We start from the raw sequence: 23,924 nt of genomic DNA, 5'->3' as shown, positions 1-23,924 counted from the left end.
AGACAACCCAGATGTTAAGAATTGGCAGGCAAGGACTTTAAATAACTATGATAAATATGTCCTTAAAAATGCACATTTTGCAAATCGTGACCTCACCCACCCCCAACATTCTAGTGAACTTGAGTTGCCCACGATTTTTAATCAAATTGGGATTTGGAATGGTTTATCTTGAAAGCCTGAGACAAACAACTTGAAAGTGATTAATGACAGCCAAACTTAATTATATATTTATACCTCCCAGTAGGACAAGGGAAAGAATAAAATGTCTTATCTCTCTGTAGTGAGAGGGCTTTATTAAGATCTGACAACAACTATTAAGGAGCAATAATTGAGTTTTACGCAAGATTACACAGGTTCTCCTTGTCTGGCATCTCAATCTAATCACAGACTGATAGAATACTCAGGCTCCTAACAGTGAGAAAAAACAGGTGAGCTGTGCACAAAACTAACCTTTGAAAGTACTTATCCTCCTCTGTCAATGTGAGCTTATCAAGGATTTCTATAATTTCTATAAACAACCATTATATTTTAGCTGAAACAGCAGCATTATGCTCTTTAAACAGATAGTCAGATACCTTCTACTCTGAAACATTTTCCATTAATTCCCACCCCACCCCCCAATAAAAGGAATTTGGCTTCAATTTTCTTAATCCACTAAGCAATCTCGTGAATAAAACATAATCATATGCTCTGCATGTCTGATGTAATTTTTATAAACCTTCTAAATGTCCTAATATTCATTTACCATTTTGTGAAAATAATATTTACTGAACAAGTTGGATTACCTTCTTTCCCCAGGGAAAAAAAGCAAAGTTGATGAAGATACACTAAAAGGTCTGCCAAGCAGATGTTATTTCTGCTAAAAATTTTGCTTAACCTTCTATGGAGGTTGGCATGGCATTGCACAGATCTTTGACTTGACCTCCCTAACACTGTTCTTGCTTTCCCTATGTCCACTTATGTTGACACTGCCACTCTTGAAGATGCTAATATTGCTTTTACTGAGGTAGAGGAACACTCTTAAGTTTTACAAATTTTGTTGTTCATATTGGTGTGCCAAGAGGATGGCCTCAACCGTTTTTTTCCTTACCCTCCCTTCTCAGGGGGCTTGTTTCCCTCACAACAGGATTGGAGAACATCTGAGGGACCTACCCTAACTATATCCATAAGCAACCCATCCCATTGACAGTGAAAAAGTATCCAGGGACAGAATTCAGGCAGCTCCATTGTTGTCAATCACAAAATGAGTCCCTGTTTCTCTGAGTGCCTCTTGCAGAATTGGGGAAACTTTGTCTTTCTCACCTTGGTTGGAGAGTCTGATAGCGGCAGGCCACAAATTTGTTTTCTCCCGAAAGTTACCCTCAGTGACCTCTCCTGGTGCTCAAAGATTGGTCTCCTCTAGAAATCCTCTCTCCCCATACCAGACTACAAATACGTAGACCAACAGTTAGACCTATTTGAAATTCTCCCTACATGAATCACCAACTTGAATTATCTCCAAATAGAAGTAAATTGCCTTTCTGTATAGTACTACTATCCTGGATACTGCGTGAAGCAAATAAAATTCTCAGAGAGAACCAGCTTCTTCTTATTTAAGACAAATAGATTAAAAAACATGTGAATGATGGTATCTATTGACCACCTTTTGGTTCAAGAAACAAACAGCTGAGCGCTAGCTATACACCAGGAACTGCACCAGGCATTCACTATACAAAAATGCGTAAGACCAAGACCTCACAATCCAGTAGGAGAAACAAACATATCAACAAATGACCCTAATGTGATGGGTTAACTACCACAAGAGAGCTGAATAATAGAATAAAGCAAGTAGCTAAGACACCAGATGCCAAAAAGGGACTGAAAAGATTTCAGTGGCCAATTCTAAGGTATTAAGTTCCTTCCCTTATTATCTGCTGTTGCGTTTCCAATCTTAGAGGTGAATGCATCACGTTTTTGTTTTGTTTTGTTTTGTTTTGTTTTGCTTGTCCAGCTAGAAAAGCTAAATGAGCAGCCCATAATCAGTTACATAAAAAATTTCATTTCCAATGTTATCTTTATTCCAATCCAAACAGCCTATTGTTAAGCTTTACTGTCATCGCAGCTTAAAATATTTTCACTTTGGTGAAGAAAATTTTTTCTGACTTGGAAAAATTCTTGTTTATGATATTAAAGAACTTAGATCCTGGTGCCAGAATGGACTTGATTGGAACAAATGTCATTATTATATTTATAGTATTCAATTAAATATCCAGAGAAGAAACAAAAATGTGTTGGATAAACTCAAAACTGTTTATCAAGCAAGTACCTCTACCAAAGCAAAGAACAAATATACCCCATACGAATGGTAAAGAAAGTAAATTTCATATGGTCAAATCTTATTTTCCATGATATAAATAGAATGGATACATGTTCCTACCAAAAATTTTCAACTGAGGTAGAAGGAAAAAAATGGTCCATAGGAAACCTAGAGAAGCTCTTTATGAGATTATCTCACAGGCTTCCTCAAACAAACAAAAAGTATGGCTAGACTAGATGGTCGGAGAGAAAGAAAGAAACGCTCTTGAGAACTAGCCTACGCTCCCTAGTCCTGTTCCTGATCCTTACTCTTTTAAAACTCATGTAACAACATTCACCCACAGCCCCTAATCCCCACTCCATCCCTACAGGTTTACGTGCATCTTCCTCTCTCACAGTCTCTCTCTCAGATTTGGATTTTTTACAATATAAAAAATTACTTTCACATGGCTGTAATATTCACTTGTACTAGGCAGAATTAAAGTTAATATCTATTTGGTTTGACTTAAAAATGAGATCATAGCTAACATACTGAGAAGTGATTCTAAGGCTTTGTCTTAAACTGAAAAATGCATAAGAATGTACTTAATATATATATATTAACTAGCCACTCACTGAAAAGTCTTTTTCACAGTGAAAAAGATAGTAAGATAAGAAGTTCTTATTAACCATTTATCTGACATCCACATCCTTTCATCCTCATCCCAGCTACAAACTCATCTGAAAAGTTAGAGAACCAATAACATTTCACAGCAGTATTAAAAACGGAATAGTAGAACCAAATCTTGTCCAGTGTCCTACTGAGGAAAAATAAATATACAAAAAAGAAAAAAAACCCAGAGAAAAACTTACTTGCAGTATCCTGTGCCATTGTGGTAGGTAACACATATTCCTTCATTTACACAGGGCTCATAGCCGTCCCGACATTGCAATGCTAAAAATAAAAACAAATGCACATTAGAAATAAGTAACTGATCATAACCTTCAGACATCAAAGAAATGTTATCCACTCCAGGCCAACATTCATTCCCATGTCCAACCTGATCTGAGTTTCCCTTTAGAGTTTTAAGCAGTTTTTTATCTTTTTGTTTTTGGGGTCATAGAAACACGGAAGCTCATCCCAAAAGTCTCTTCCCACAGTAACCGTTTTGTGGTCTTGATGATGTTCTTAATTCTCTGCACCTCTATCTCCCCAGCTGTTACATCCTTATCTCATAATGATACTAAGAAAATTAAAGCTATAACCCCATGACATGCCATGAGCCTCTTGGAATTTGGATATTTCAGATGAATAATATAAGGATTCATCAATGGAGATTTAGAAAGACTTGGGTAGATACTAGGTGACCGTGATATTAATGAATTACTTAAGCCTTCAGGTGAAGTTTCAGAACAGGACACTTCAAGAAGTATTCAGAAACATCGCCAGTACTCATTCAACAAACAGTAGTTGAGAGCCTAGTATGTACCAGGCACTATATTAGAAGTCAGGGGGAAAAGAGGAAATGGAACACATAGAGAAATGAATAAAACACAATCTCTTACTTCAACGTGTTCACACAAAGATGGAGGGTAGACCATGAATAGAGATTGTAGAGGAGCAGACATTAAACGAAATGAAAAGCTAATTTTATACAAACAGATAAAACAATAATTCTCAAATTCTTGAACCCCAGTCGCTTTACAAGGCAATAAAAAGTCATATCACCACACTAATCCCTCCCAGAAACAGACAACTCAGAAATAAACAGCGGTAGTGGGAACTTTCGCTGATTTCAGCCAAAAGAGGAGGAAGGCCACCCAAAGTCTGCCATTCACTCGCTGGATAGTTACAATACCTTGATTGTTTAGCTTTTAGAGTTGGAATTTTCATCACCAAAATGCTTGTCAAGGATCCTAATAACAACTGGAAAGACAAGACAGAAAGAAACCTAGCCAAACAATAAAAATCAAAGTTGAAGTTCACAAACTTTTTCTGGAAGATTATTAAGACGTCCATCTCCTAGGATGGTTCATTACCTGAAACCAAAACTGAGAAGTCTCCTCCTCTGAGTTTCCTCCAGCCACATCACTCTGAATAAACTGTGCAATACCAGAGGCTCTGGGCCTGCCATTCTTGGGCATCGAAACCAGCTTCTTTTCACGGCAAGGCCCAGGCACAAGCTGGATGCTAGAACAACTCCATTAACAATTACTGCATAAGAACCCTCTATCTGCCCAGTACTGTTATCAAGTGATGGAACCATTGAGAACATGCTCAAAGAAATTTCATCTCTTAAGACAGTAATATTTTTAAAAAATAGTAATAACAACAGCAGCTAACACTTAGCACTAACTAAATATCAGGTATTGTTCTAAGCACTTTAGATAGACTAACTCAATCTTCCCAACAACCCTATGAAGTAATTTCATTACGCCCATTCCACAGAAAGGATAAGTGACCTGCCCATTGTCACACCAGTGAGTGAAAGAGCAGGACTCTGAACCTAGGCGGTCTGGATCCTGTGAGAGTGTCCGTGCTCTTAACTACAGTGATACACTGCTTCCCACCACCTGACATTGTGCTTCTCAGGACAGGCAGGACAGGTTTTATTATACCCATTTACTAGAAAGTGAAGGCCAAGGAGGTTAAGTGACCTCCTCGTGGGCATCACACCACTAGCTGTGGCAATGTTGGGCCTGGGACCCAGGTCTGTTACTGAGTCCAGCCCTGTCTCCATGACAGCTGCTGAGGTCACACAAGCAGTCACTAGGCTGCAGCCTGAACAGGCAGATTCAGGAAGAGGGTCATCTTGTTGTCCATATCCCACTTCCCTGTAGGGCTCCAATGCTCTCTCTTCCCACACTGATAAGCCCAATGCAACAACTATAATTAAAACAGTTAATGTCAGGTTATTTCCTCCATACTAAAGTTCTCAAACTGATTTTTTTATTCTCTTTAGACACTTTTATTAGTTTCAATGAGAACTTCCTGACTTTTTTCTATTTGCTTTTTTTCTTTAAATAAAAAAGAAAGTCTCTCAGTAGGAAAGGAATGTCCTGCAGGCACAGAGCAAGCTGCAGCTCTGTCCTCTCCCTTCAGGAATCCTGGTGCAGTGGAGGGAGTCAGGAGACCTGAAAGCCCGTCTATACCACTTACTAGCTGTGCTACTGCAAACAAAGCACAGCCTCACGGGGGCTCAATTTCCCCACCTGTAAGCCAAACGAGGGTGAACCAAATGTTCACGAAGGTCCCCTGTGATGCAAGATTGACACTGCCCTCATTAAAAGTATATGAATGGCATGCCTGGTACCTGGAAAAATCTACCCAGAAGAGCATAAGGACCCAGCCACCCATGACTCAGAAAGCCATGGGCGCAAAAAATCATAGTCTGTTCCTATTAAGTGTCCTGGCAAATCATTACAGTGACAGGTTCAGAGAAATACAAACAACCCAAAGTCAATATGTGGCAATCAATCTAGCAAATAACTTTACAGCCTGGCCTTAGTGAACTAATCAAATTCAGTGGTCAAAAAGGAGGTGGGCTTACAGGGCTAATTATTAATGCCATTTGGCTGATGTGTAGGATCACTCTACCTTGAACCTTTAACATTTACTGAGCTACGGTTCTCAAACTTCAGTGTGCATCAGAATCATCTGGAGGGCTCATTAAAACACAGATTGCAGGACTCCATCCCCACAGTGCTGACTGAGCAGGTCCTGAGGGGCCTGGGCATGTGCATTCCTAACTAGTTCCCAGGCGATGCTAACGCTACCAGTCTGAGGAACCACACTTTGAGAACAACTACTGTCCTAAAGCAGGAGTGTCCACCTTAAGGAATCTTCTAAGACTATATAATCCACTAGAGGTCTTAGGTGACCCAGACGATAATATATTGTATGAATAAACAAAAGAAAAACAAAGGAAAATTTGAGAGTCATGACTTTGCTCAGGGGCTATTTCTAAATGAGCACTGTAATTATTTGACATTCAACAAGAGTTAAAACTTTGATAACTTAAAACCATGACAGTGAGACTGGGAAAGACCTCATTTCAAAACTCAATTTACTTTTTTTCCCAATGTACAACATTTAAATTTAACAACGAAATTGAAAGCAGCTTTATATTTGCAGAGTAAAAAAATGAAATGTTCAGTCACACCACAGAGAACTGATGCTTAAAATGTTTTAATAGACTCAGAGAAACTAGTTACTCATAAAACGAGTGACTTTTTTCCAAATTTTCACCTTAAGCCACAAACTGTGGTCACTCCATAAATACTGGCTGACTGAAATCAATCTCATATACTGTATTTGTGTATCTATATGTGCATGCCCTCTCCCCCAAAAAAGGGCATAAACGAAGAGAAGCAGTGGATTCCAATGTCATCACTCCATCACTTGGCAATGTGACACAAAATCTAGAAGCCAATTTTCAATTTTCACACATTTTCCATGCAGTGTATTTGGGAACCAGTCTTCCAATATTCAGAACATATTTACAGAGCATCTACTGTGTGAGGTACAGGCCATGATGTCAAGGATGCCATGATTAACAGAATAAACTCCTTGTCCTCAAGAACCTTATTTCTATTAGGAAAAGACAGATAAACGAATAAATAAATAAATATTTTCAGACAGGGGTAAGTGATAGCTTTTGATGGAAATAGAATCCAGTTATGAGATACAGTAATCACAAAGGCTGGAGGTGTAGGGATCTACTTTCGACAGGATGACTAGGAAAGGTCTCTCTCAGCAGGTATCCTTTGAGCCAAGAATTAAATGAACACGAATCATGAAGATAGTGGGAAACGGTAATCCCAGGCAGAGGAAACAGCGAGTGTAAAAGCCTTGAGATGGGCATGAGACTGGTATTCAAGGTTTGTATGGATAGAGAGTATTAAGCAAGGGGGAAGAGTAGCAGGAGACAGGCCAGGGACGTAGGCAGGGTTAGATCTCAGCTTCTACTCCAAGTGTGAGGGTGAATTACTGGGCTGCTTTAAGCAAGGAAAATGACACAGATTTATTTTTGAAAAAAGTCAAAACTGTAAAATGTTGCAGTGAGTGAAAGGCTTTTTTCCATTCTTATATAAGCTTATTCAAGTCATCTGTTTTTAGACTAGGCTGAAGATATCCATTTTCTCAGGTCCCCCAAAATGGTTAAGGGTTTTATTCTAATGGCATCTAACCTCCCAGGAGCACCGCTTGAAACATGTCACTCCACCACTCTCTAATCTACAGTGGCTTTCAGTTCTTAATCAGTTCTCAGAATTTACTGTCAGGTTGGCTTCAGAAGAACCAGCTGAGAGGTCTATGCAGTACCTTCACACAGTGCCAAGCTTGGCACTTTTTCTTCCAGAGACAAGCCATTCATTACTTCTTGCTAAACCCTCATGCTCACCTGCAAGACTGCAGCCTACCTTACCTGTCCAGTATTACTTTTGAATGCAGTCTCTTGCTTGAATAGATCACCATCGAACTCAGTTCCATGCCTCCATGTGTGTCTCAGCTTCCTCTGATTGCTGCTTCCCCCCTCCCCCCCCCCCACTATCTAAATTCTACTCATTCGCCTGAGGTTCTGCTCACCTCCTACCTCACCGACAAAGCCCGGCCTTGACAGTTCTGGTCCTCACAGGCCAACTCCTACTCTCTAACAATCATAACTTAGTTTAGAATTTAATTCTATACTGTCTTCTAACTCTCTCTGCTTTTTCACTTTCAAGTTCCTAGAGGATAGAAAACATTTCCTTTCTGTATATTTGAGGCAATACAGTGTAGTGGTTGAAAGCATAGATGCTGAAATCAGGATCTGGGTCTGAATTCTAGCTCCACCATTACTATCTATCTCTGTATCCTCTTCATGCTTCAGTTTCCTCCTCTGTAAAATAATCTCAGAGCCCTGGTAAGAATGAACTGAATTAACACATTTAAAGAGCCTAGAACAATGCCTGATACCTAGTAAGAACTCAAAAAAAGGCTAGCTCACACAGTAGGTACTTAAATTCTTAGTCACTGATTCCATGATCAACAGTGCCTTTAGGGAAACTTGTCATATCAATCAAACCTCAGTCTAACCAAACTGAGAAACCTGGAAAAATAGAAGAGCCCTGGACAATGTAGGATGTGATATCAATAACTGGAATAAGTTCTTCCCAGTTGCCATCACTGAGAGTCTAATAAAAGATATACTGAACTACCACTACAAAAAAAAACAGAGGTCACCGCTCTTTAAAAATAAAAAGGTACAGCACTGCAGGCATAAGAAGTGAGTCACTAAAGGTAAAATCAACACTGTACATGAGCAAAAATGTCACTCAGTTTTAATACAGTTCTATTAACACTGTTGAACAACTACTATGAGCATGGCTCTCTACAGGGCATTGCATGGAAATCAAACATGAATAACACAAACAATTGCTTTGCTGATGATCCATACAATCTACTGGAGGGAAGTTAGGGATGGGGACAGAAAGACTGTGACCTACCCAAATGACTCTAAGATAAACACAAACAAAATAAAAAGGGCTTTTTTTTTTTTTTTGAGGAAGATTAGCCCTGAGCTAACACCTGCTGCCAATCCTCCTCTTTTTGCTGAGGAGACTGGCCCTGAGCTGACATCTGTGCCCGTCTTCCCCTACTTTTTATATGTGGGACGCCTACCACAGCATGGCATGCCAAGCAGTGCCATGTCCACACCCGGGATCTGAACCGGCGAACCCCGGGCCACTGAAGTGGAACGTGCGCACTTATCCGCTGCGCCACTGGGCCGGCCCCAAATGGGCTTTTATTATATACCTTTAGCAGACCCTCTTAATCTGAGTCACTCCAGAAAAAAACCTTTAAGAAATACACTACGAACCCTTGTTGTTTAGCACTAACTAAAACTCAGTCCAGACAAGGTTCTAGCAGTTATTCAAGTTTATCAGCTTCTTTTGTATATAAATACTGCAAACAACAGAATAAGCTGTCATTGATTTTAACCAGTTCCAGTGCTCAGGAATTTGCTCATTTAGGGACAGGCCCAAGGTACACAAACTTGATGGAATCTTCCTTAAAATTTCCTCTAGGCATTTACATTGGTTTTCCTGGGCTTTTCAGTATCATGCCAGCTAAGAATCACTGGTTTAAAAGCCTCTCTTTGTTTTAGGAATCTCTAACATGAGTAATTAAGCCTGCACCCCAGCTAGTGTAATCTGAGCAGCCTTCAATGTGTTTCACTTGTTGTATTAACATGTAATCGTTTTAAATTGGCATTACTTGTTGCTTTGTAGCCTCTTCAAATAAGCCTCTGTCTCTTTTCTATCTCACATGATTTTTTTCATATCCTGCTCCCTCTGTCTGCAGTGTGGTATCTGTGCTTATATATCCACTGCTCAATCAAAAGACATGTTAATGCCTTGAATGGCTGGGGTTCCTAAAATACGTGAAGAGGAGGTATACAGGGCCCTTTTAATTTTCTCTTCAACGTTTATGCAAATTTCAAGTAGGAGCATTTGAGGGAGACGAAGTCGGAGTTTACGCCCTAGGACCTTGGCTGTGGCTGGTTGCTGTTGCTTCAGGCACATGGTGTCTGGAAGAGGCTCAGTAAAATGAACAAAGCAAAGTTTTCTGAAATGACTGCTTGCATTACTACCAAAAATAGGAGAATTGAGGGCAGACAGGAAGACATCAGGGATTTGAAATAATTCTCGTAGCACCCCGCAATTTCAAACAACAAAGCTTTCACTAAATTTTTTATCCCATTTTTTGGGATCAAGCCATGAAAGGAAAAAATCCAAACAAACAGAAGAAGTGCAGAAGCTTCAAATCCCAAGTGGTACATTTAAATAAAAACAAAGTGAAGAAAACATCTGTCTTCCTCCCTGAAATTTGTCTTGATTAAAAGGCAAATAAATGCAGCAAGGGAGATACTAATTTTATTTTCCTGCCAGTGTTCTGAGGATTTCCATGCCTCTTACAGATATCATCTAAAAGAAAATGTGTTTCCTACTTATGAGATGCTGATACCAGAACCACAGAGATTAAAGTTTAGGCTACAGGGTTCATATAGGGTTCAGCAAAATATTACTACTTTTCAAAAACAGGTATGCCTTGATTTAAGAAAATATAACCAACAAAAACTGAAGTTATGAATAACATAAGGGTATTTTTGACATTACTAATAGAATTTTTGTTTTATAAAGATATTCATTCCAGTGACTTGATAAATCTAGAATAATCTTTCATTTTAAAAACTTCAATTTTGTCTTATTTCATAATACTGGATTTATTGCAAAAAACAAAATCCATCAATATTTGCTGTGCTATATTGACATATACTATGCACTGTACTTTTTCCTTTCCATTTTATTTTTATCTTTTTAAAGACTGCATAATTTTTAATTTATTTATTAAATTTTAATTTCTTAGTTTGGGGATGAAAACGGATTTAACACTTCCATACGAAATGCAAAATTTGAAAAATCCACATATACTTATAAATTAGATGTGGCCCATTTGTTAATGATCACCTGTACACACATACACATTTTTCCACCTGGAAAATACTTCCCCTCCCTTTCTTTCTTCTCCATCTTGCTAACTCCTACTCATATTTCAAATCATAGATAAAGCCTTAGGAAGCCCTCAGAGACCCTCTAGTTTGATTTAGATGTTCCTCCTCTGTGCTCCCACTACATCCTGGGAAGATGTATTATGAGTACTGGCTCACCAATCTCTCTCTCCAACCTCTGTGCAAATTCTCTAAAGGCAGTGACCATCATCAGCTCATCTTTGTATACCCAGGACCTAGCACAGTGCCTGGATCACAGCAGGTATACTCAATACTCACAAGATGTTCAATGAACTATCTGTAACTAAGACAAAACCTATTCTCAAACTCAACAATCAGTTTATATGTTTAAAATGTTCCAAGGCTACGATTTTAGTAAGCATAAGGATACCCAAACATGACTGTGTCTAATAATTCTGATTTCATTTTGTGTAAGGAGTAGAAAAGTAAAATGAGAAGGAAAAAATGATGCAAATTTCCTGGCCTTTATCAGGGATGAAAAGTTGATAAGTGGAACTGTACTTTTCTAATCTTCATAAAACTAAAACATCTTTGGAAGTTCCTGCCCTAAAATTTGCATGAATGAAGATCTACCTTCCTCTACCCTCCTCCAAGAATCTTAAGCCATGTGTACTATGGTAAGACTTTGATTAAAATGGGTTGAATGGAAGCCAAAATAATTTACATCTAAATGACAAATGCAGAAAACAAGGTAATAAAAATTCCAAGCAAATGGTAAGCTAAGATAGTGTGTTTTCATTGCACGGTACCATTTTCCCTATGAGTAGATTCACTGATACATGCATAAGCACCAATCTGATCCAAAGTATCCCAATGTATTTCTTCACTATAAGTATCTAACCCTTTGTAAAATGACACTGATTGAAATAATTACAGGATTTCCATGTCCATAAGGTTCAGGATCTTGGTGTAAAACAACCCAATAGAGGGTGAAGAAGCTATATCATATCTAGAAGTTAAATTATTCTCTATACAAAGGGCTACATATTTGTGCACAACTTAATGGTCAAAAAAGGCCAGTTGGAGGTGTTATTCCATTGTCTTATCTTATATCTTCTATTATCTGTTTTGTTCTATGAACTATATCTGTTCTGTTATCAGAGACGAATTCTGCCTGTCACTAATTTCCTGTGCTTTTTGCAAATGCTCCCTTTTAAAGCTTTTTAAAGACTATTTTGTTAAGTACAGCTTCATTTTTTAAAAAGCCCTTAATTTTAAATACATGCCTTTAAGTGCACTTGCTGGAAAAGAATTTTATAAATATATATAATCTTCTTGCTGCCCACCCAAAAGAAAGAAAGTGTTCTTTTAGCTTAAATGGTTCAGGACACTTTTTAAATGGAGTAGACAATTTCTATTGTTTGTTAATTTAGAGGTAGAGCCCAAAAAGAAAGAGTAAGGGATGAAATTATGTTAAAAATGAAAATGGAAAAACCTAAAATTGTTATATGTTATTATATAAAATCATGAAGACTTCCCAAAACCAAATGGGGAAAATCCAGAAAACAGCCCCAGATTTCCCCATGGGCACCCTTCCACCACAGCCTTTTTTACAAACCATTGGTTAGTAGCAATGAAGGCTACTCACAAGAATCAAGTCACCAGAACACCATAAGCAATGTGCTGTGTTAATGGATGATGGGAGGTCTGAGTCCCACGTAAAGTCCCCCTACATGTATAGCTAACCATTCTCAAGTCAGGGTTTGCAGAAGCTAAGGTTCTAATATTTGGGTTATTTCTGTTATTATCTGAGTCACAGAGGTCTTACATCTTCAGCCAAAAAACAAACCCTATTCACCTGTTGACAATATTCAACTCAAAATCCCTGCACACATCACTGAGAATTGTGTAATCCCAAGAGTTCAAAAGGTCCTAAACGGGGGCTCATAACCAGAACATTCCAGATAAGTGTGGAAACCAGCACTGTGAGGAAAATATCTAAATCTGGAGATGGTAAATGCATATCGTTCCCATTTCCACAGAACATGCCTGGGGCAACAACCTTGGCACAGAGGAAGAGCGGACAGCAGGAAAATATCAAATTTTTATTAAATATTGAGAGGGGAAGAAAACAGGAAATATAGCCCCAAATTTCAATTTTATTTAGTTTGGTTTTCAATTGCTCCATTCTTTTAATTTGTTTCTTCAAACACAAATCAGTGCCAATTCACGTCAACATAACTTGGGCCCCATGGTCAACAGAAAAAAATAATAATGCACCCTTTAAGATATTTGATGAAGAGCTTATAATTTCAATGGTCAATTAAATCCTCTTAAAAACTCCAGTCCTCCAACTCCATAAACCTTTCAACTACTCACATTTTTTCTTTACTGCGAGTGTAAGCAAGAATTTATCTCCAAGACTCCTTAGATTTCTGTGGAGTTCAGTAACAGCCATTTTAATAAAAACAGCCCAGCACACTAGTAAACAGTCACAATCCGGTTTGCAAATCCTGACGTCCATTCTTGCTCATCCAACTGATGCTGGATGAGCAAAGAAAGGAAGCAAAGACAGAAAATTTTGTATACATCAATAAATGACCATACCAGAACTTAAACTTTCCATGCTTGTGTCTTCAAACACAGAAAGGAAATCGAGGTTTCTCCATTTGCAGCAACACCTGATTTGGCAAACCCAAGAGTTACATTGCCTTTGACAAAGATTATCTTGGTTCTAGAGAGATCAAAAGACTTCTCTTGTTCCAGCTTCAGTCCAGAGTTCTCAGAAAGAGCAAAAGAAATGACCTAAACTGTAATATATTAAAATAAATTTTTTTTGGTAAATCCTGTAAGGGGTGTTGACTTTCTGGAGCTTAGTGCTTCCCCCACTCTCATAAATGAGTCATAAATTCCTAGAGGAATTTAAAAAAAAAGCAGATGCCCCAACCCACCACTCATTTCATCTGCTTTGCTGCCACTCCTCCTGCCTGGCAGCCAAAGGAGTTCCAGCAAAAGACAAATCCTGGACTGGGCAACACCTACCTGATGTCTGCTCCATCTAGCTTCAACCCAACCATGACGCCAGGTACATGGTAAATGCTTAGAAAATGTTTGCCAAGCCCAACTGTCGAAGGAGCAGGCCAGTAATTATCTATCTCCCTCCAAGAGAATATAAACAAGTCCTTAATTTCCCACAAAAGAAGACAAAAATAAAATCTGCAAAATGATAGTTTATTCTAGCTTTCTAAGGTTACAATGACCTGGTACAGGAGATATTTTAATCTCTTTTGTTTATCACTCTTAAAATATTCTCTCCATAAAAATTCATTCCACTTTGGGGACATGGGAGTGACATTCATGTTGAACAAGAGGGATTTACAAAGGGAGTTTTACCAGTTAAACCACTCCAGGCCTAGTAGGAATGTCCTTCCCCCATCACCTCATCACATTAACAGGATTAAGTCCTTTGGAAAACCAGTATTAAAGCAAGTAACCCTCAGTTCAAGCAAAGAGACAAAGGATTTAGTGAACGTGGTTATTAGTGTAGTGCTAGTGATTAAATAACATTTCTCCTCCTCCCTACCAAAGCACACATTACCTCATTGAAAATATTAAAACCAAGGCATTGTAATCACTTTGGCTATAAGCCTAAACACAAGTTACCATAGAAAGTCTCAAATACTCTAAGTTTTATATTAAAAACATCAAGTGAATCAAGTATCCTTCCCCTCAATGTAATCTGGCTTTACAATTGTCAAGTAGAACAAGTTTATAAATTTGAGTACAGTGAGCTTCTGTATGTGCCCTTCTACCTCCACAAAAAATAACCCAAAAACCTTCCAAAGACACCATACCTTACATTCAAGGAGTAACTCTAATGATGTGCATTTCAGACATTAGCCAGTTTTATCCTAAGTTAGTAGGCTGGTCAGAGTCCTTCCAGTAAAATGGGAGTAACAAGCACCTATTCCACCTAAAGATGGAGTTGGTGTTGACTTGGCAACACGATTTTAGGATTAACATCCCAGCTTCTAATGGGCAGGGATTTTCAGCTGATTTCCATCGATGTTCTCTCACCCAAACCTACAAGCATTCTAAGGCAAATGTGAACATTGTGACCAAACAAACCAGAAAGTCACAATCCTTGATTTCTCAGCCCTGAGAAGAATGACCATACCCAGAACAACTGGCTAAAGACAATACTAATACATATCTTCACAGTTTACAAAACATTTCATACAAATGATCTCATTTGATCCCCACAACAACCCTGTAAGACATCAAATTGATATTAGCACCACTTTACAGAAGAGGAACTTGCAATTCAAAAAATAAGAGACTTGCCCAAAGTCATTCAAGTCAAGATGGCCAAACCTGGACTAGCACACAAGTCTTTTATCTACTAGTCCAGCATCACTTCACTCATTACATCTCTTGAACTGCAGTCAGAAAAACATGATATCCACCACAATCTGCAAACATCCATAATATACATTTGTGACTATAACATCCTCATGTAGATAAGCACCCACATACCAGCTATGTACATAAAAAACATTTATGTCAAAGATCAGCTAATGACCACAAGCTTGTCAAAAGCAAAACCAAGACTGAGTTCCCAGGACAAGAGGAGCTACCAATGCTGCATTTCAGAACCAGTCTTCACACACATGCCAGAACAACAACTGACATCTATTCATCAGTATCCCTTCTACTTCCACAAAAGAAACCCACTTTTGAAAAACTGCTAACTCTAGGATTCAATATACTGCTATGTATTATTTCCCAGGAAAAACACAAAAACAAACTATCCTTTGAGGTAAAAGAATGGGTGAAACTGCATAGAGTTCCTCCTTTGTAAAACTGTAACTAGATACCATTTCTTCTCAGTAACAGAGTAACATTGCAGAAGCAACAAGTTATGGAACCAGATCATACAACTGATCACATTTATATTGATAAGATTTTACTGTTAAGAATGGTGACCCTCTTAAAAGTAGGCAACCCATCACCATTTGATCAAGCTATCCGTAATTCAACTGATCAAAAATAAATCCCTCCAAAGAACATAAGTGCAGTTAAGTTAGTGGAAAGTGACCCAGTGAACAGGAAAAGTATGGCCTTGCTACTCAGAGAAGGTAGGTAATAACTAATGTGGTAAACCAAGAATGCTGGAAGGGAGAACATTTTCTTCATTTGGTCTGCTTCTCTCCAATTAAAGGAATCAACTGAGAGGGGAAAAAAGACAAAAACTCACCTTCCCAAACCAAGAAATAAACTCTCCAGACACATACTCTTAATGATATTGGATCCCACTTAAGGAAAACTCAGACAGCTCACGGTTATTTTTCCACAAAGCTGAGAACACCAGATTCTTGTCTTCCAAAGTCAAAAGGATATATTTCATCATTACAGTTTGGTATATTGTTCCATAAAATACCATCTTACTTCATGTCCACACCGCTAAGGAACTGTAGAAAATAATAATGTTAAAACAGATCACTTTCCTGCTTCCCTTATGACATTTTTTAAAGGATATCTGACATCATATACCAACTCTGGTCCATCAATTGGTAAATGAATTCAAAATAAAGTTTTAAACTACAATGGGTCTATAATAAATAATATTCTCTATAAAAAAAAGTAGCCTGTCAAAATTCAGGAAATCTAATGATAGAAATCTAAGGAGAAAATAAATTTTTGAAAAGTCTCAGGCAAAAAGAAAACTAAACGGCTATAATTGAGAAAGAAAGGAAATGGGCAACTTCTGTTTTTGCATCTAAGTCTCACTTCTGAAACAACAGTTGTCTTTGCTCAGCTGGAGGAAACCACAGGACTTGGAATAACTCACTTAATGTACTGTCCCTCCTTATATTAAAATGACACTGTTGACTCACCCTCAGTAGGACATGTACTTGGTTTAACTAGTTTTTCCAGTAACAGTAATGACCGAGCTGCTCTAACGTCGAAATGATTTGCATCCTTACAACTGAAAAAATATTTGAAAATACCTACAAATATAGAATACATGTCCCTGAGTTTGTCTGGCTCTGCTGTGTAGCCAAAGTGAGTTTTATCCCTCTCTCTAATTTGCTCTCCAGAGTCTCTCTACAAATGATGACCAAGGTTATTCCTTTTTATTTTATTACAAAAATGAAATTCCTTCTAATTGTCAAAATAATCTTTCACTGCATTTACTCACTGTACCTTTGTTTTAGCTAATCCCTGTAGTCCTGGGCTTCCCAAGTCTGAAATGAAATGAACTAATTTATTTTCTTTACTTCTGATTATAAGTCTTGCTGGACTTTGGGTGATATTGCAGAAGGCCTACAACAAATCAACAGCCCTTGCATGCTACCAGTCTCATTCAACAGCATTCCTCAGGAAAGTGTAATATATCCCCCATTCTATTGCTCTATCTATCCCCCAAACTATTTCTAGTTTGCTCTCTAGTTAAGGTTGAAAGAATTAAAAAAAAAAATCAGCAAACATTTACCAAGTCCTAATATGGATTATGAAGCAGGCTAATCACTATAATGGTGGGGAGGGAAGGCTTAATGACATCAAACAAGGGTTTTGCACCAACAAAGACCACGAAAGGGAAAGTGGCTTATTCTCCATAGATCAAAAACAGCATTCTTTCTCAAGGAGAGATTCAACCTAATTCACATACATCCTCCATCCTTAACCTCTTCCTCTCTGGAAAGATAGCATTTTAATTCAAAACTTCAATTCAAAAACTATTTTGCAGAAAGACTTTAGAAATATTAGGAGTGAAAATAATCTATCTAATGAAAGAACCAATAGCTTTGACACTAAACTCTTCAATTTTCATTCTGCACCAGCAGTCTGCAAAATGAGATGTGTGTATCCCAGAGGTGTAGGGGTGCAAGACCATCCACTGGGGTACCAGAAGAACTTTTAGAACGTCCACATATTTACAGTCTAAAAAAGCTATTATCAAGCTTTACTAAGAATTAAATATGCATGTACGGTTTAATAGTTGTATATGCATATAATTTATAAATATTTATTTACTTATTTGGAGGAGAGGGTCCATGCTCAAAAAAAATATCTTTCTTGGGGCATACATTTTTTTTTAAAGTTTAGAGGTTTCTGCCTTATCCATGCATTTCACAAACTAGGACACACACAGCCGTGGGGTACACAGCATTTGGGAGAAAATGCAAAGAAACTGGATAAATCTGGTACATGTTCCTGGTGTCTATTGTATGTACTCTAGGGTAAGTGACAGACATTTTTCTGTAATCAGATGCTTTGGAAGACAACCCCCCGTGAACGTGTCTTAGGATGAAAGGGGCCACAGAACGATGACCTAGGTTCTCTCCCTGGCTGTCTATCGTCTAGCCATCTGACCAAAGGCCAATCACTTTACTCTTCTGGGTCTTTTACGCTGTTTTTCCTTTGAATTTTATGATTCGCAAGTGAAGGTTTTCATCCCGTCCTTACTTGCTCTACACATCATTCTTCTAACTAGAATGTATTAGCCTCTCCTCCCCACCAATCTCAACCTCTGCCTCCCTCCCTGATGAGGCCTTGCCTATGCATCCCCTCAGCTTCCATGGACTGTTTGTCTAATGCTAAAGGAAACTTGCTGACAGGGTTTGTAAGCATTCTCAAATTCTTTCCAAGTGTCCTCCATTACTCCTGGACAGACCATCAGCTAAAGTGCTGGGGCACCATTCTGCATGGGGGACCAATATATATCATCACCTGATCATGCAGACAATCCACAGCCCTGCCCCTGATACAAATCAGCAATGTATTAATTTAAGGGGAAAAGTAATAGCAACCTAAATCACCCATAAAGGTAGGTGATCTGGCACAAGAAAATGAAGCTGAGACCATGCTCAGGTAAGCCAGGCTGTGACGAAAATAGCTCTGAACTCAGCAGGAACAAAATGAGGAACTGGGGACAGCATAGAGAAGTGTTAACTCACACTGGTAGGATGCCCCCTCTCACTCAAAACAGCCAAGTTTATGTCCCAGCCATGGCAACCCTGTCAAAATAATTAGTAATTAAACGAGTTAATATATGCAATGCGCTTACAGCCTCGCCCTGTTAGTTAATATTATTATCCTCATTCCATCAAGTACACCAGAATTAACAAGAGAACTGTTACATCTTTGTCTGCAGACTTTAGGGTCTCCATGGCAGAATTTTCACCTACTCATAGCAGGCTGAGATTCAACTTCCCTTTTCAGGTTTTGTCAACATCTCTAAAGTTTCCATGGCATATTTCCCATCACGTGAAAAGATAAGACTCAATTCCCAGGCAATATAGTGCACTTTTAAGGAAGCAGCACGATGCAAGGGATAAAGCAGTGGACCAGGGGCTAAAACATCAGAGACCTGATCTTTGTACTGCCACTATGTTTGTGCTCTTGAAAAATTACTTAATTTTCTAAGGCTTAAATTGTCAAATCTGTTAAAAAAAAAAAAGGCAAGATTAGATGACCTATGGTCCCACAGCCAATGAGGGAGTAGCTTACAAATAATTTTTACTGTAATCTACAGTAAGAAATATATTTTAAGTCAAAACTCAATATTCATATATACGTACACAGCAAAAAACAAAAATTTCAAGAAACAATGCTTATCCTTACTGTGTTATTTTCTATTCTATTCCATTTTTTCCTCCAAAAGTGCCATTTGAGACCTACCAAATTGATTTTATGACCCACTAGTGTTCACAATCTACTGTTTAAAAACACTGGACTAAAGCATGGTAGTAAAGACACGGCCTTGCAGTCAGACAGATTGAGGTCCACCATTAACTAGTTGCATAATCTTGAGTAAGTTACCAATTCTTTCAAAGTTCATCTTTTAGATTGAGATGAAAACACCAGAGTTGTTCTAAAGATTAAATGGGATAATGAATGTAAAGCTTAGCTACACTGTGTCTGACAAAGAACAAGCACTTAATAAAAAGTTATGGTGATGATTAATAATATCACTGTTACTATTACTAAATTCAAAGATTCCCAAAGAAAGTAAAATAAGTGGTAGGAAGCTAGGAAACGAAACAGGCCCACCTGCAAGCATCAATAACCAGCAGGACTGATGTCAGGTTAATCCTGGTCTGTCCTCATTGAAGTTCCACTTGAAGTTCCAAATGAAGGGATATTTTTGTGTGCTTTCACAGTATCCCCTAACAACTATAACAGTGCCTGGCACATAACAGACACTCACATATTTGTTGAATGAATTAATACATCTGGAAGCTCATCTCTATGCACTGGAATTGCTGTGAAAAGATCCAGCCAAGCCTGCATAGCTCCCTCTCCCCCAAAACTGAAACACCTGAGGTTGCTCTAAGCCAATGGTTCTCAAAGTCTAGTTCCCAAAACAGCAGCATCACCTGGGAACTTGTCAGAAATGCGACTTACTAGGTCCCACTCCAGGCCTACAGAATCAGAAACTCTGTGGGTAAGGCCCAGGGTTCTAACAAACCCTCCAAAACTCGATTACACTCAGGTTTGAAAACCACCATTCCAAACTGCGATGACTTGGAACCCTACAGCAATCCTAGGGAGCTACGTGTACAACCAAAGGGACTCCTGAAAAGTTCATTAGTCCTAGGAACTAGGTACTCACCTAGTTCAACCAAGACTCCTAAGGGCCAGCTATAATCTCTAGGGAAGTTCCCAGGAATTGCTTCTCCTTAGCTCACCATTAGAAGCCTAAACTAGACAAAGAGGCCCTTTGAAACAACTACTCTAACATTGAACACAAGGCCTGATTCTTAGAAGGAATGCAAAACCCATTTCTTCAACAGTGTCTTACCTAACTAAGCATGTTCCCTGGGTTCACAATGTCCCAACCAGGACTTCTGGATCACAGGCTCAGGGTGCTTCCTGAAACTCTACATCAGTGCTCAAAAGAAGACCTAGGTCTCAGAGCCAGTCTGCACGCAGCAATCTTGGCACTGAAGTTACCTAGTACTCTTCTACCAATATCCACCTTGCATTTGACAACTTGTCAAAACAAGAACTTATTAAGCATACATTTTGTGAACATATATTTGTTTCAGAAAGAAAGAAATCAAATAAAAAACTTCAAAATTAAAATTTATAATGTGTCAGTAAATCAAAGAACACATTTTTATCACTAGAGTGAGTCTACTCCTTCAGAAAGTAATAGAAAAGCTCACTAATTTCTATAAAACCTTAATTTTCCAAAAGGCACCTTAGTCAGAAGCCCTGCAGTGCCATGAGACTCTAACAATAAGACTTAGAGAGAAAACGATGATTTTTTGTCAAAAGGAAGGAAAATATAACTATCTTCTTTCCACTCTAGAAAGGATTACTAACATAACTTCCAAAGGCAAAGGGGCACCTTTTAAAAACAGAAAGACTCCGTATTTCTGCCAATAAAATAATGATCAAGTTATACACCAAGGAACACACAGAAGACCTGGCTTTGGTTCTCCAGCTGGCCCTGGTACCTACAGCGCGATTCTGGATAAGGTCTCAGGGTCTCCGCCTCAGTATCCACAAATGAACACATAGTCTTGTAAAAGAGTGCACATGAAAGTGCTTTGCAGACTATCAGATATTGTCTTCTCAACATGCAAATTTATTCCTGTGAACCAAATCCTCCCCTCCCACTCACAGTGACCAAAATGATTTATATTAGAAAGTGCTCGTAAGTGGCTTCACGGAAGTTGTAACAAGTGTAAACTAGAAAAGATACTAAACACTTTTGTACATACACATAAAGCGGCGTGAAGCCAGACATGAAGCCCCTCAAAGGACAAAGAAATGGGCTAGAAAAATGACCCATGGTACATTGGCCCTTCCTGGTTTTGGCAAAAATTTGAACTGGAAAGACACAGTACTTAAGAAGGAAAATTAATGACAAGTAAGAAATAAAGTGAATTATTTCAAAACCTCACAAAAGGGTATGTTTAAAGAGAAGATTGGGAACAAGAGGTGAGAGAGGGCTAGGTGTTTGTCAGGTCTGACTTGCCCTATGCTGAGTACACTGTCTTTTCATGCGGCCCCAAAGAAAGAGTTGAGCCATTCTTGTTGTTGATAATGACGAGCAGATGCTGATGGGATGACTGCACATCAACAGTTCTCAGACTCAGGTCTTGTGTAATTGGGTGTGTCGATCTATGTCACTCCACAGATGGTTATTAAACTGGTTACAACTTCCCTAAATCTTTTCACTAGACCTGAGCAACATTCTGGATAGCTATTCTCTGCCAACTGAGAATAGGCACCATTATAAAAAAAAAAAATTAACAGTACCAAGGTCTATTCTTCCTCCCAACAAACGAACTCACAACACACTTAAGGCAGGAATGTTTGTTTACTTCAAAGATTCAAATTATCAAATTTGAAATTTAAAACTTCACCAAAACCACAAATTTTCCTTTACTACAGTGAATGCAACAAGTCTATTAATTTCAACCTGTCATTAATAAAAAAATCAATTCCCAATTTTCTATGAACAAATTATACGCATTTTGGATAATCCATGTGCCTCAGGAGCAAGGTTGCTATCAAAGTTCCCCTCAGGATAATGGAGAATGGGGAATCCCAAACCTCATGATAAACAACTGTCAAATTCTTCCTAAAGAGAGAGCTGGATGGCCCCAATGTTGCTAGATGACAGCAGCCTTCATCAACACAGCTTTCAACGGACCACAGGGCATGACCAAATGTCCAGCCAGATTGCTAGAGGAGTCAAGATGGTCCAAATGGCATTTTGTTGATAGTGAGGTCTCAAACTTTCAACCAGTTGGCCACTCTTTGTGCTAAGCCTTACTCTGTACACCTGAAAGAACATTTGTTGAGATGACTCCCTTGAAAGAAAACTTGTAAAATGCACTTTTATGGAAAGGCAAGCATACTTTCATATACTAATAGATGGAAACAAGACAGAGACTCATACAAGTTATCAGTCTTAGAATTAGTAAGCTAAACTGAAGTGCAACATGTGAGTTTGATCGTTCTTCTTTCTTTCCAAATGAACAATTTGGCAGAGTTAAAATTTTAGCCCTTGTGCATTTTCTTCCCTGAAATGTATCAGTTACAGTTCCCACAGAAGCTTGCTACGCATTTCCTTGTGGGTGTATGTGTAAAACTACCATAACAAAACATTTTCTATTTCCTCATTTTGATTAAAAGGAAAGAAGAAATGCTCAAGTGCGCTTACATAAGTGACAGTGCACTACTGACACGCCTATCTGTATACACAACTTATATTCTGTTTGAATTTAAGGTTTTAATGATTAAGGAGGAAATGCCAAGAGCTACGAAATAAAATTACATTAAGAAGTTAGCCCACGCTGTACGCTCTTGAGAGACTTTAGGGAAACTTAAGGAACAGCAAAGGTACTTCAACCCACTTAGGAAGAACTAAGGTTTGAGACATTAAAAACAGCTGAGGGGGCCTGCCCGGTGGTGCAGCAGTTAAGTTTGCACACTACACTTCGGCGGCCGAGGGTCACTGGTTTGGATCCCGGGTGCGGACCTGGCACCGCTCATCAAGTCATGCTGTGGCAGGTATCCCACGTATAAAGTAGAGGAAGATGGGCATGGACGTTAGCTCAGGGCCAGTCTTCCTCAGCAAAAAGAGGAGGATTGGCAGCAAATGTTAGCTCAGGGCTTACCTTCCTCAAAAAAAACCAAAAAGCAAAAAAACAGCTAAGGAAAAATACTAAGAAATAGACATCAGAGCACACAAAATGCATGTAAATGTCATTTTGAACATGACATTATGGACTCTGTGGCAGAACATCTGGAAGTTGTGCTCGGTTAAGCTGAGTCAGCCATACTCTCCTCCCTAATTTCCCTTTGGATCAACATCCTGTCCAGGTAACAGAGACTACTGGTTACTGCAGGCCTAGAGCAGCTTTAGGAAAAGCTAACGGACTCCTCTGGGGAAAGAATCCTCAACTTCTGCTTCATTGCTGCCATGCTCTAACTGACACAGCTAATCAAACAGAAAGGAAGAGAATCCTTTCATATCATGGGGAACAGAATTCAGATTTAGGGACATGATGCAGGAAGCAATGTGGTATAATGAAACAAGAACTGCCCTAGAAATCAGAACCTGGGTTCTAATCCTGGCTTCACCATATACTCAGCATGTGATCTACAGGA

The 23,924-nt window shown here is 38.7% G+C and overlaps 1 protein-coding gene across 2 annotated transcripts in view; it reads right to left on the bottom strand.

Annotated features, from left to right (window-relative positions):
- The window catches only part of NOTCH2 (notch receptor 2), a 153,775-nt gene that overhangs the window by 112,054 nt on the left and 17,797 nt on the right, over positions 1-23,924 (bottom strand). The window contains exons 1-2 of one of the 2 annotated variants that reach the window (XM_070268447.1): positions 13,395-13,428; positions 3,148-3,229 (exon numbers count right to left, since the gene is read on the bottom strand). In XM_070268447.1, the coding sequence (XP_070124548.1) occupies positions 3,148-3,229; positions 13,395-13,413 (101 nt within the window). In that variant the 5' untranslated portion in view covers positions 13,414-13,428. Of the gene's footprint in view, positions 1-3,147; positions 3,230-13,394; positions 13,429-23,924 lie in introns of those variants that run through there. The other variant, XM_023642104.2, reaches the window with a different exon arrangement.

The sequence above is a fragment of the Equus caballus genome, chromosome 5 (assembly GCF_041296265.1).
Source record: "Equus caballus isolate H_3958 breed thoroughbred chromosome 5, TB-T2T, whole genome shotgun sequence".
NCBI classification, from domain to species: Eukaryota; Metazoa; Chordata; class Mammalia; order Perissodactyla; family Equidae; genus Equus; species Equus caballus.
The sequence above is the reverse complement of the archived record's forward strand: the minus strand, read 5'-3'. Positions and strand labels throughout refer to the sequence as shown.